Source organism: Ahaetulla prasina, chromosome 1, assembly GCF_028640845.1.
Source record: "Ahaetulla prasina isolate Xishuangbanna chromosome 1, ASM2864084v1, whole genome shotgun sequence".
Lineage (NCBI taxonomy): Eukaryota > Metazoa > Chordata > Lepidosauria > Squamata > Colubridae > Ahaetulla > Ahaetulla prasina.
The window spans coordinates 234,667,658-234,681,486 of NC_080539.1; the positions used below are offsets into that span (position 1 = coordinate 234,667,658).

A 13,829-nucleotide genomic window follows, 5' to 3' on the forward strand; every position below is an offset into this window, starting at 1 on the left:
TGAGAATCTGACATGATTGAATGCAAAGGGGGGAAAAGGTTCAGGGACCAGTAAGTCTCAGAAGACTGGAGGAGAGCAAATGTCACCATCATCAAAATGGGGAAGAAGGAGATCCCAGGAAAATACCAATCTGCCTACTTGATGTCTACACCAGGCAAAGTCTTCAGTCAGCTTATCGAATTGGAATATACTGAGAGGAGAGCTTCTAAGATGTTTAAAGGTCTAAAAGCCAAATTGTATGAGGAAAGATTAAAGATCTGACTAGATTTAACCTGTGGAAAAGAACAATGGGAGATACACTAGGAATCTTCAAATATCACACAGAAAAGAGAATGGAGTTACTCTCCATTGCCTAGAAGGCATGATCAGTGCCAATGAGTTAAAAATTACAAGGAAGCAAGTTCCAGCTGGATATCAGGAAGAATTTTTTTGACTATATAAGCTGCCAGAAAGTGGAACACATTATCCCATGAAGTGGTGACTTCTCTTTTGTTAAAAGGCATTCAGACAAAGGCTGGATAGTCATATGTCACCAATAATTTAGTGGATCCTGAACTGATTTCTAAGGTCCCTTCCAAATCTATTATTCCACTTATAAAATTCTAATTCTCTGTCAGAACATTCCCAGCATTAAAAAAAAAATGAAATAAACAATGTCATACAACAACATTCATTAAAGGTAGATCCAATTTATAAAGAGATCCAAAATGTGATAAACATTTATTTGCTTCTGTGGCTTATCCTCACAACAGCAATTTTTCTGTTTCAAATTTTAAAACAACAAACCACAATTCTTTCAAAAGAAGATGAAGAACAACCAATTTCAAACTTTTATTATTGTTTGTTAGCTCAGAAGCAAAATATTCCCAATACGTTTTTCTCAGGCCTTTAGGCCTCCACTTCTTGGATTTGTGCTGGATTTGTGTGGTAACATTTCTAAATATAACTTGCTTTTCTCTAACTGTCCTCTTTTGGCTTGGCCCGATTTTGACATTTACTTTTCTTTAGGCTCTCTAAAATAATACTATCTGGCACACTCCTGTTATTTTCACACAAGGTTCTTCTTCTTTTCACACAACGTTCTCCTTCTGAATTTGTATGTTTGGCAAGATATATTTGAAACTGAATTGTGCTTATATAACTTCAATGTTTATCTGCTGTAGTATCTATAAGTGCAAATTTGGGATGGGTACAGATTTTGAAGTTGATTCAACCATTCAGAAAACTGTCCATCACCTCAAACTAATTTGGAGGCACAACTGGAGTCTGAATCTTCTACCTCCCTTCAGGCTGTAACTGGAAATCAACAAATGGGTGCTTTTCTGCTGGATCCATTTTTTTCAGTGAACAGTACCACCCAGTGGTGAAACCAATTTTTTTACTACCGGTTCTGTGGGTGTGGCTTGGTGGGCATGGCAGGGAAAGGATACTGCAAAATCTCCATTCAGTTTCCGAACTGCTCAAAATTTCCGCTACCGGTTCCTCAGAACCTGTCAGAACCTACTGGATTTCACCCCCTGGTACCACCTTTTAGACAAATAGCTGCCCATGTTTTTATAACTAGATAAATGTGCAATGTTTTCTTAAATAGAAATAATTTGCCACTAATTCTGGCTATTGCAAGTAACTTTTTATCCTTCCATTCCTCAAACAGTAAGACACAACCTGTAGGACTGATTTTTTTTAACTTCCCATGTATATCCCCCCCCCAACCCCAGACAATGATCAAAATGTAAAGGCTGGCACAACCTGACAACGGGAAAGAGCCACATTGAGAAATTAAAAATTATTACAGGCTCTAAGGAATTACTTAGATCAGTGAGGGTGAACTTTTTTGGCACTGAATGCACAAACCAGAATGAGTGCACGCACACACCAGAAACACAAAGGTCAGATGGCCGGCACGCACATGCCCCTGGCCAGCTGGTCTTCGGGGCACTCCAGCATATAGGAAGACCGGTTGGTGCACCAGAAACCAGAAGAGCAGCTGGTGACAGTGCACATGTCCAGAGAGAGAGGCATAGGTGCCATAGGTTCCCCATCACGGACTTAGATTGCTGAAGAGATGTTCTGTGATTGGCAGAACAGCAAAACTGCTAGAGATGGTGGCAAGGCCTGAGATGCTTGACACTTTGTCTTCTGGGCCAATAGTGGTAGCAGCAATGGTTCTAAATTTACTTAAAAAAAAAAAAGATGGGCAGTAGAAGGGTGCTTGGCAAACTGCAAACAGTCCTTGGGTTATATGTTCTACTAGTCGTATAGAGTAACCGTTTTTAAAGTCTAGAGGCATCATTCTTTGTGTATTTGTTTTAATGATTTTCATATTTCTGAAGAAAAAATGACTTATTTTTCATACCTTCCTCCAATCTAAAGGGCCAAACAGCAACAACACCAATACAGCAGTGCAGCTATATTCAAAGCAAACAAAAGATAGATGTAGAGTCCCAAAGCTATAGTGACCAGACGTCCCGCTTTTGGTGGGACAGTCCCGCTTTTTAATAATTTGTCCTGCGTCCCGCGGCAATTCCAAAAAGTCCCGATTTTTTTTGTTTCACTCCCATTCTGAAAATGGGAGGCAGCAACGCAAGAGGAGGAGGCGGAGAAGGGGGAGTGGCAGAGAAGGGGGCGCGAGAGGGAGGAGAGATGCCGCTTGACTTCACCCGAGAGGAAGAGAAGAGCCGAGAGAGAGAAGTAGCAGCCACTCCTCCTCCTTCAGGCAGATGGCAAGACTCAACACGCATGCACAGCCTCCCCCCCCGCCCCCTGTCAATGGTGTCCCGCTTTGCCATCGCTGAAATCTGGTCATTTTACCCAAAGGTGTTTTTCAAAAGGCAACTGGACTTTGTTTTTTCCCTAAAGTCGTTTGGCTGCTCATCCAAGAAGCTTCTTCAGCGAAACGTCTTCAAGCAAAAAAAAAGTCCAGTTGCTTTAAATAAAATTAAAAAAAACTACCTTTGGGACAAACATGATGTAGATGACTGAGAATTTCTATAAGTAGATGGAAGTATAGTTTCTGGAATTCTAATAAATGAAGGAATGAATATGAAGCTCATCATCCTGACTGCTAACACTGAAAGTTTTTAAGAAGAGATTGGACAGCCATTTGTCTGAAATGGTATAGGGTTTCCTGCCTCAGCAGGGGATTGGACTAGAAGACCTCCAAGGTCCCTTCCAACTCTTGTTATTCTGTTCTGTTATACTTAACTGAGTACTATGCCTGAGAATGCCCATAAATTTAGGCATTAACAAGTTGGCATTTTTGTTCTTGTCATATTTTCTTATTAATCCACTGCTACCTGAAATGCAAGTATCAAGTTACTGGAGAAGAAAGTATTAAAAGTTTCACTTATCTCCAATGCCTAAAAATGCATGACTTTGCTTTCATTCTGAATCCTTCTGACTTTTGATATCTTAGCCTACTCTGAGTGTTTTTGTTTGGAATTACATGTGTACAATACTGTTCTTCCCATCTGTTCTTCTTCTTCCTATTTCCTCGTTTTCCAAATATACTCTCTTTTATATCTTGTCAGATTTTGACATTCTTATCAGTGGTGGGATTCAAATTTTTTTACTACTGGTTCTGTGGGTGTGGCTTGGTGGGTGTGGCAGGGGAAGGTAAAATCTCCATTCCCTCCCCACTCCAGGGGAAGGTTATTGCAAAATCCCCATTTCCTCCTGATCAGCTGGGATTCAGGAGGCAAAGAATAGATGGGGACGGGGCCAGTCAGAGGTGGTATTTTCCGGTTCTCCGAACTACTCAAAATTTCCACTACCGGTTCTCCAGAACTAGTCAGAACCTGCTGGATACCACCTCACATTCTTAATCACAAGATTTCATAGAAGTATTTCAAAACCTATGAGATTTTCCAAAAAGAAACTAATGTAGGGGGTTCAACAAAGGTACCTGGGCTTCCCATATGAAACATGCTAATGGTAAAGACCCCTTGATTATTTGATTTGTAATTTTTTGATTAACACCTTTCTCACAAGCAGAATTGCTTGGTTACAAAATAGTCCTCTATATTCTATAAAGTATTCTACAAAGTTGCCATATCCTTCACTCCTTCCAACACAAATATCCTATATTATTGTGAATTGCATTTGGGCAACTGCTCTAAGATAGCTATCTTCAACAAATGTTAAATATGTTTTTTTCATCCTCAAATCCTTTTTTTGTCACAACTCATGCATGGAAAAATCAACTAATGAAATAGCAAGTTATGGAAGATTAAATATTACTTCTGCGGGTCTCGTATGAATGGAGGAAAGAGCTATTTAACTTTTACCTCTTCGAGGAAGTCGGCAATTGCTTTGATCTGCTATGATAATCATAGAAAAATAGATAAGACTGCATTTTTTAAGTGGCTGGCAAAGTGCAGTTACGCTAGATGAACACAGAGAAGAATATGACTTAAAGTTAAAATGTTCTCCTTTGCCCTTTCTTTGCCTCACAAGGATTTTAAATGGAGTCATAACACTTTTATTGACTTTGATTTTCTGTTTTAAAGAAAAACTGCAAACATTATTTTTCAGACTTACTGTATTTTTCAGACTATAAGACGCACCGGTGTATAAGATGCATCAAGATTTTGAAGAGGTAAGTAAGAAAAAAAAAGGGTTTTGCTCTCCCCGGCCCCCAGGAGCACTCTGCAGGCCTCCCAAACTCTCTGCGTGCCCCATTTTTTTGCAAAAATGGGCCCAATTTTCATCCATTTTTGCAAAAAATGGGGCATGCAGAGGGTTTGGGAGGCCTGCACACTGCTCCCGAGGGCTGGGGGAGGGCAAAAATGCTATTTTTGCACAAAAACGGGGTGGACAGAGGGTTTGGGAGGCCTGCAGACTGCTCCTGGGGGTTGGGGGAGGGCAAAAATGGGCTCATTTTTGCAAAAAATGGGATGAGTGGGGCAGGGCTTCAGGAGCCCAAAAATGGCTGTATTTGGTGTATAAGACGCACCAACTTTTCCACCCTCTTATACGGAGGAAAAAAGTGTGTCTTATACTCCGAAAAAGACGGTATACTACTCAGTCAATCATTTTATTTCGGTCATTGACCAGTAAATTTCTAGTAAAATAGTTAAGTTCCACTGAATTCAATAAAAAATATTTTCCTATGTGTACAAGATAGTAGCCTTAATATAATTTAATAATTAAGAGCTTGATTAATGGGTTAAAAACCAAGCTTACATATATTATCCAACACAAATAAATAAAAAAGAGACAGTGGTTCTATCTCTATCTTAATTTCTTTTCTTCTTTATTTTTCTTCTACTCCTAAAAATTTTCTTTCAGTCTCTCCCAGATTCCCTCTCTTAATATTTTTCTCCCTTTCTTCCTTGGCTCCATCTGGTATGAGCGTGATTTTTTGTTCCTTTTCTTTTTAAGTATAGACAGAAATTATGACTTTTGACATGAACAGAAACGTGTGCTTATTTGTTTAGACATTTTTCGGAACATATTCACTTTGCAAGAACTTTTCCTTAATATTTTTTTTTTATTTCCACAATGTATAGATTTTTATATGCATTTTTAAACAGAGAACTCCATCCTCAAATTTAGAAATGTGTAAAGACTGAAGAATGTTATCATGTATGTGGATTTCATAAAATGGCAATTAAGAAATCAAACCAAGCAAAAATAATTCTCATCTCTTTTTTGTTCATGTTTGATTTTGAACTGCCACACATATAGCACGTTTATCAATGGTTTCTTGAGGATCAACACTTACATGATTTTTAAATTTAAATATATTCAATTAGAACATATTCTTATTTTAATGTTGAAGATACCTTACTTTCTGGTAGTTTTACTGTCATGTGAAAACAGTCTTACAATTTTAAACAATCCAGAAAAGTGACTTTTAGAACATTGAAAAATGTAACGATATAATGCCCTTAATGATAATGCACAATGCTGGTTTTGGGATGTTTCTTTAAAAAGATCTTACCAATCATAGCAACTTTCAAATATTAATATATACACTTTCCTGGGTTGACACACTACTAAATTCTGAAAAAGTCAAAAGTTCAGACCTAATCTGGTTCATGTTTTAAAACTTGAATTTTAAAATTTCAGAATCAGAAGGTACATGCCTTGGCAAAAGCCTGTAGCTGCAAAGATCTTGTCCCACTCAAGTTGGTCTAGGATTAAGAAAGCAAATGCCAAGATACACAGTCCAGAAGCAAACATCATACAGTTTGTATGGATTGCTCTTTAAAAGAGAAAACATTGTTTTAAGAAAACATATGATAAAGACTGGAAACTAAAATACCAATATTTAACATGATAATTTGAATCACACAACCAGGATAAAGGTTCAACAATGTAGTCCTAACTTCTATAATAAACAGTTTAAGGTCCTATACTCACTCACATAACTATAATTCCAGTTGAAAACAGTCAGAACTACTAATGGGTAAACATATATAGGACCTCATTATTTAAATTGCAGTCATTAAATTTTTGATTGTACTCTTCAAATAATCTAACCAAATGGAAGCTATGTAAAAAAAACCTACCGTCATTGTTTCATTTTCCTATATTATAGTAGAGAAGGCACCAGGCTAGAAACTAGGAGACAGTGAGTTCTAGTCCCACTTCAGGCTTGAAAAACCAGCTGGGTGACTTTGGATAGTCATTCTCTCTCAGCCCAATTTACCTCATAGGATTGTTGTTGTGGGGAAAATAGGAGGAGGAGGGAGTATTGTGTGTGCTTGCTGTCTTATTATTGGAATAATAAAAAGGGAGATATAAATAAATAAATAAATAAATAAATAAATAAATAAATAAATACATACATACATACATACATACATACATAAATAAATACATAAATAAATAAATAAAAAAGAAAAAGAAAAGTCAGATCTTTTAAAGCAATAGTCTTTTAGAAGGATAATGTGGTATTAGTCCTCCTAGAAAAGGGGATATTTAATAGAATATTCTCCTATTCATCTTCAATACATTGCTCTCAAACATACATATTTAGTGTATTGTACCTGAGGGAACTACTCACACTTTAGCCCACTTGTCAAGTTCTTCATCCAAGTAAGTTTTAATTTTCTTTGGTTGAAGACCAAGAGAGTGTCCAGCAAAGTAGATGCAGTTTTCATCCTCCTTCACTAAAGTTGGACTGGCTGAAGGGGAAATATCCAAGAAAGCCATTAAAAGACTGCCACTGTTTGAAACAAATATGAAAAATGACAGATTCATTTATAACCGAAGACATTAACATATATTTACTAAAAGATTATTCTCCTGTTATGGGCCTTTGGTATGTAGGGCAAAAAGCAGGCCTTTGGCAATTTGTGAAATTGCCAAAATTCTCTTCATTAAAAGACGCAAAGATGTCCATCAGTTCTAAGTTATATATTTACCAAAGATATATGCGTTAACATTGATTATACTATAGTATCATGCTGCACAAATATTAGAACCATGCTACTTGTATCAAAGTATAGCAAAAGCATGTTAATCCACTTCTCTTTCAACCCACAGAAGGTAAACTGTATATATGATTAAGGAAGTTGTTTATAGTCTTGGCCTCATTCTAGATATGTTTGTACTGTAACACTCCATAAAAAAGATTGATGAGGAATCCTAGAGCCATAGTTCCAAGTTTTTTGAAGGAGAATAGTAGCATATTTGATCAAAAAGGCTGATAGCTACTGACAAAGGGCTACCAAGGATCAGAGGCTACCAAGAACATAAGAGACTAAAAACCAAGCCTAATGAAGAAAAGTTGAAGGAATGGTATATGAGCACAGTGGTTAGAATGCAGTACTGCAGGCTACTTCTGCTGACTGCCAGTTGTCTGCAATTTGACAGTTTGAATCTCACCAGGCTCAAGGCTGACTCAGTCTTCCCTCCTTCCAAGGTGGGTAAAATGAGGACCCAAATTGTTGGGGGAAATAGGCTGACTCTGTAAACTGCTTAGAGAGGGCTGTAAAGTCTAAATGCTATTGCTATATGTTTATCTGGACAGACAAGAAGATTGAGGAGCAATGATAGCAGTCTTCAGATTTCTAAAGCTATTTCAATTCTTTGTCCAACAAGATAGGACCAGAATGAGCGGGCTAATATTATGGGGAAGATCTATATTAGAATTCTTACAGATTGCTTCCTAAAGTGTTATGTTCCCTTTTCTTAGCAGCTTCCACACTGAGTACAATATTGAACTGAATAAGTTCTGATGTCCTTTCCAATTCTATGATTCCATGAAGGAGTTCCATTTGTGAAACAGATTTCTTCTGTTACTAATCATTATGCAAGAATTTTCATCTGCATCAACAACATACAAGACATAAAGTATTGTCCATGCTTCAAAAATTATTTATAAAACATGCTTTGGAGATTGGAGAACTCCGTCCAATATTCATTTAAGTGTGTCTGTGTTTTTTCAGCCTTAAAGAATGGTTTTGTTGCCATAATGAACTGAATAATGAAAACAGTATCTCTTTTTCTCTCAAATAATTTTCAAAATGTAAACAACATAGAAGATAAGGTCTTTAAATTTGAATACACAGCTATGCAAAACACGCTATATAATAGAGAAAACAAATATGTTAGAGGTCCATATGGAAATGTAAGGGTTTTGGATAAATGACATTTTTATTTCATTTTTTATAATAACTACATAGCCTCAGAGGGAGACCGCAATTGTGATATAAGGATATCTGCAAGAAGGATCTAAAGGCTTTGGAAATGGACATTAACAACTGGGAAACCTTGACCTCTAATCCAGGGGTGAAATCCAACAGGTTCTGGAGAACCGGTAGTGGAAATTTTGAGCAGTTCGGAGAACCAGTAGCGGAAATCTTGAGTAGTTTGGAAAACTGGAAAATACCACCTCTGGCTGGCCCCAGAGTGGGGTGGGAGTGGAAATTTTGCAGTATCCTTCCCCTGCCATGCCCACCAAGCCATACCACGCCCACCAAGCAAAACCCACAGAACAGGTAGTAAAAAAAATTGGATTTCACCACTGCTCTAATCGTTCAGCTTGGAGGCTAAAGGCGCAGCATGGCCTTCTCCAATTTGAAGAAACATTTGTTCGGCAGGCTGAGGCAAAGAGGCAGTCCTGGAACCAGCGAAATCTGGGGGCTGGGCAGGGGACAGAATGTATCTGCCCTCAGTGTGGAAGGGATTGTCACTCTCGAATTGGCCTTTTTAGTCACACCAGATGCTGTTTTAGGACCTCTTTCCAGAGCACGATACCATAACCTTTTGAGACTGAAGGATGCCAATGCAATGCAATGCAACGCAACATAGTCTTGGAAAATAATTCTAGCATCCCTCTTTTCTCCCTGATTCCCCTTTCACGCCAGCCTGAATTTTCAACACCTATAAAATATAAACATCATGGACAACAGATACATAGAAGACTTTTTAGGATTTGAGGTATAAGTATGACATTAAAAGTGCTGTAATGTAGGATATATAATTTTGTTACAAACTGTCTGATAACCCATTCACGGTTAGTGACAAATGCCATAAAGCAATTAGGAATATGGCATGTCCATGAACTGCCCATGTCTGACTTTGAATTATTTATTTTATTTTATTTATTTATTTATTTCCTGCTTTTATTTTTTTCACAAATAACTCAAGGCAGCAAATTTATCTTACACACCTTCTTCCTATTTTCCCCACAACAACCCTGTGAACTGAATTGGGCTGAGAGCAATTGGCCCAGGGTCATCCAGGTGGGTTTCCTGGCTAAGGCTGGACTAGAAGTCATGGTCTCCTGCTTTTTAGCCAATTGCTTTAACTACTAGACTAAACTGGCTCTCTAGTTATCTATGGCTGATTATTATATGGCTAATTTGGAAAATTAGCTTCAAAATCAGTTTCGGAATTAGACTTTTTGATGTGTGCTTCAGATTCTTAATGGGATACTCTGTGTTACAAGCAGTATGCTAGTTCAGTTTGAGGAATCCACATTTAAATTAATGTATAGGCATTACTTAAGCATCATTAAGATGCCACTGTTCTGAGAATGTTAAACATCTATATTAATATGGCTTACTTGCTCAAAGTTTGATAAATTTTAGAGGGACATCTGCAATGAATAGAGGATATTACTGGTCAGAGAAATTATTCCTGCCTTGGTCTCTTTCTGTGTAGAAGAAAATAATCCCTATATGATCAAAGTTTTCATATCTCTTATGCTACATGGACATGTAGAGAAACACCCTCATAGCATTTCAGCTATTAAGTGATTTTTAGCAGAAGTTGTGACTCAAATATCCATAAAAATATTTCATTTACATTATTTATTTATCAAATTTATTTAGCCACTCATCTTACAAATGTGGAATTGGGTAGGGGACAATAAACATTTTTTAAACAGCCTAAAAATCACCAAACATACTGTGGAAGTATGGACCAGCATCCCACACACAGGATAAAAAAGTTACATGATGCTCCATGTTCAGCCAATAGTATCTTCCCACAAACAAGCTCCCCAAAATATGGATAACTAAGTCAGCTATCCTACCAACAACAAAATGTCAGCTCTGGTCTTTATTCCTGAAAGAAGCTATGAGCAGCCATGTATTTTCTTTATTGTAAATATAAATATAATCAGTGGTGAAATCATCCTGCACACACATGTGCAATACACACGAAATACATGCTGCACACACGCGCATGCACAGTGCACACCAAATGCACACTTTGCGCAGAAAAAGAAGACTTAAGAAGGTAAGTAGAACAGTGGTGGGGGGAACAGCTGTGCCGCGCGATTTACATTTGCTAGATTTAGATTCGCGATTTAGATTCGCTAGAAAGCAGGATTTTCTGCTTTCTAGCGAATGTTAATTGTACGGCACAGCTGATCATCGGAAATACCAGTTCAGACGAACCAGTAGCATGTTTTTACTACAGGTTTGCAGGAACCGGTAGTTTTTATTACTACTGGTTCCCTGAACTGGTGCGAACAGGTAGCATTTCAACCCTGAATATAATCTAATAAGCAAATTAAAAAAAGAGAGAGGTCCAATTTGGTCTAGTAGTGGTTAAGGCATCAGGCTAGAAATTGAGAGGAGACCAAGGGTGAAATGCTACCGGTTCTCTCAGTTCGGGCGAACTGGTAGTGCTAAAAACTACCGGTTCAGTCAAACCGGTAGTTAGTTACCGGTTCGGTTGAACCGGTTTTTAAAAAAGCTATGATCTCACCTGTGCCACACGGTTTACCTTTGCTAGAAAGCAGGATTTCCTGCTTTCTAGCGAAGCTAAACTGTGCACCACAGCTGATTCCCCACTCGCTGTTCTACTTACCTTCCCTTTTGATGCGCACTGTGCATGCGCATGCAGCGCGCATTTGGTGCACATGCGCGGCCAGCGAACTGGTAGCAAACCGGTTCAGATTTCACCACTGGAGGAGACCTTGAGTTCAAGTCCTACTTTAGCCATGAAAGCCTGCTGGGTGATTTTGAGCCAGTCACCCTCTCTCAGGGTGACTGGCTCTCTCCCAACTCATTTCATAGGGTTGCTGTTGTGGGAAAAATAGGAGGAAGGAGCTTAGATTTATTTGCCACCTTTATTTATTTATTTATTTATTTATTTGATCATATTTATATACCGCCTATCTCCCAAGGACTCAGGGCGGTTTACAGGCACTTAAAACACATAAATACAATATAAAAGCAATTAAAAACTTATTCTAAAAGCCCGATAATTAAAAATATAGACATAAAACCCAATTTAAAACCCATAAATTTAAAATCTAACTCAGTCCTGCAATTAAATAAGTATGTTTTAAGCTCGCGGAAGGTCCAAGGTCCGAAGCTGACGAAGTCCGGGGTAGTTCGTTCCAGAGGGTGGGAGCCCCACAGAGAAGGCCCTTCCTGGGCGCCGCCAGACGACATTGCCTCGCTGACGGCACCCTGAGGAGTCCCTCTCTATGAGAGCGCACGGGTCGGTGAGAGGTATTCGGTAGCAGTAGGCGGTCCCGTAAATAACCCGGCCCTATGCCATGGAGCGATTTAAAGGTGGTCACCAAAACCTTGAAGCACACCCAGAAGGCCACAGGTAGCCAGTGCAGTCTGCGCAGGATAGGTGTTATGCGGGAGCCACGGGGGGCTCCATCTATCCCCCGGCCAGCCGCATTCTGGACTAACTGTAGCCTCCGGATGCCCTTCAAGGGGAGCCCCATGTAGAGAGCATTGCAGTAATCCAGGCGAGACATCACGAGTGCGTGAGTGACCGTGCATAGGGCATCCCGGTCCAGAAAGGGGCGCAACTGGCGCACCAGGCGAACCTGGTAGAACGCTCTCCTGGAGACGGCCGTCAAATGATCTTCTAGAGACAGCCGTTCATCCAGGAGGACGCCTAAGTTGCGGACCCTCTCCATCGGGGCCAATGACCCCCCACCGATGGCCAGCCGCGGATTTAGCTGACTGTACCGGGATGCCGGCACCCACAGCCACTCTGTCTTGGAGGGATTGAGCTTGAGCCTGTTTCTCCCCATCCAGACCCGTACGGCCTCCAGACACCGGGACAGCACTTCGATAGCTTCGTTGGGGTGGTCCGGTGTGGAAAAGTACAGCTGGGTGTCATCCGCATACAGCTGGTACTTCACACCGAAACCACTGATGATCTCACCCAGCGGCTTCATGTAGATGTTAAACAGAAGGGGCGAGAGGATCGACCCCTGCGGCACCCCACAAGTGAGGCGCCCGGGCCGACCTCTGCCCCTGTCAACACCGACTGCGACCGGTCGGAGAGATAGGAGGAGAACCACCGATAAACGGTGCCTCCCACTCCCAATCCTCCAACCGCGCAGCAGGATACCATGGTCGATGGTATCGAAAGCCGCTGAGAGGTCTAATAGAACCAGGGCAGAGGAACAACCCCTATCCCTGGCCCTCCAGAGATCATCCACCAACGCGACCAAAGCCGTCTCAGTGCTGTAACCGCGCCGGAAACTGGACTGGAACGGGTCTAGGTAGACAGTTTCATCCAGGTGCAAGGGGAACTGATATGCCACCATATTTCTACAACCTTCGCCAAGCGGGTTGGAGACCGGACGATAATTACCTAAAACAGCCGGGTCCAGGAAGGCTTCTTAAGGAGGGCCTCACCACCGCCTCTTTCAAGGCGGCCGGAAAGACACCTCCACCAAAGAAGCAGTCGAATCGCCTGAGCCAGCCTCATGTCACCTCCTGAGTGGCCAGCACCAGCCAGGAGGGGCACGGGTCCAGTAAACACGTGGTGGCATTCAACCTACCCAACAACCTGTCCATGACCTCGGGAGCCACAGGGTCAAACTCATCCCAAACAATGTCACCAAGACCACCTCGAGCGCCTCACCTGAGTCACCGCAATTTTGGTCCAACCCGTCCCGGCTGAACGATTTTATCGTATAGATAACCGTTAAACTCCTCAGCACGCCCCTGCAGCGGGTCATCCCGCCCCCTGGTGAAGGAGGGAACGAGTCACCCAAACAGGGCGGCTGGGCGGTTATCTGCCGACGCAATGAGGGAGGAGGCGAGCAACGCCGCTTCCTCAATGCCACTAGGTAAGTCCTAGTATAGGACTTCACTAGTGTCCGATCAGCCTCTGAACGGCTAGACCTCCAGGAACTCTCTAGGCATCTTCTCCGGCGCTTCATCCCCCTCAGCTCCTCGGAGAACCAAGGAGCTGGTTGGGACCTGCGCCGGGTCAGAGGCCGCAGAGGCACGACACGATCTAAGGCCCCCACCGCGGCCCGTTCCCAGGCCGCAACAAGTTCCTCAGACGTGCCGTGAGCCAGACCCTCAGGGAATGGCCCAACCTCTGTCCCGAACCTCTCCGGGTCCATCAGGCGCCTGGGACAGAACCAACGCATCGGC

General features: G+C 41.1%; 1 protein-coding gene across 10 annotated transcripts in view; it reads right to left on the reverse strand.

Annotated features, from left to right (window-relative positions):
• KYNU (kynureninase) overlaps positions 1 to 13,829 on the reverse strand; it is a 147,926-nt gene that overhangs the window by 94,519 nt on the left and 39,578 nt on the right. For 9 of the 10 annotated variants that reach the window (XM_058193725.1, XM_058193692.1, XM_058193637.1 and 6 more), the window contains one exon: positions 7,013 to 7,133. The exons of the other annotated variant lie outside the window; for it this stretch is intronic. In XM_058193725.1, coding sequence (XP_058049708.1) covers positions 7,013 to 7,109 — 97 coding nt within the window. In that variant the 5' untranslated portion in view covers positions 7,110 to 7,133. The remainder of the gene's footprint in view (positions 1 to 7,012; positions 7,134 to 13,829) is intronic. 10 annotated transcript variants of the gene reach the window in all.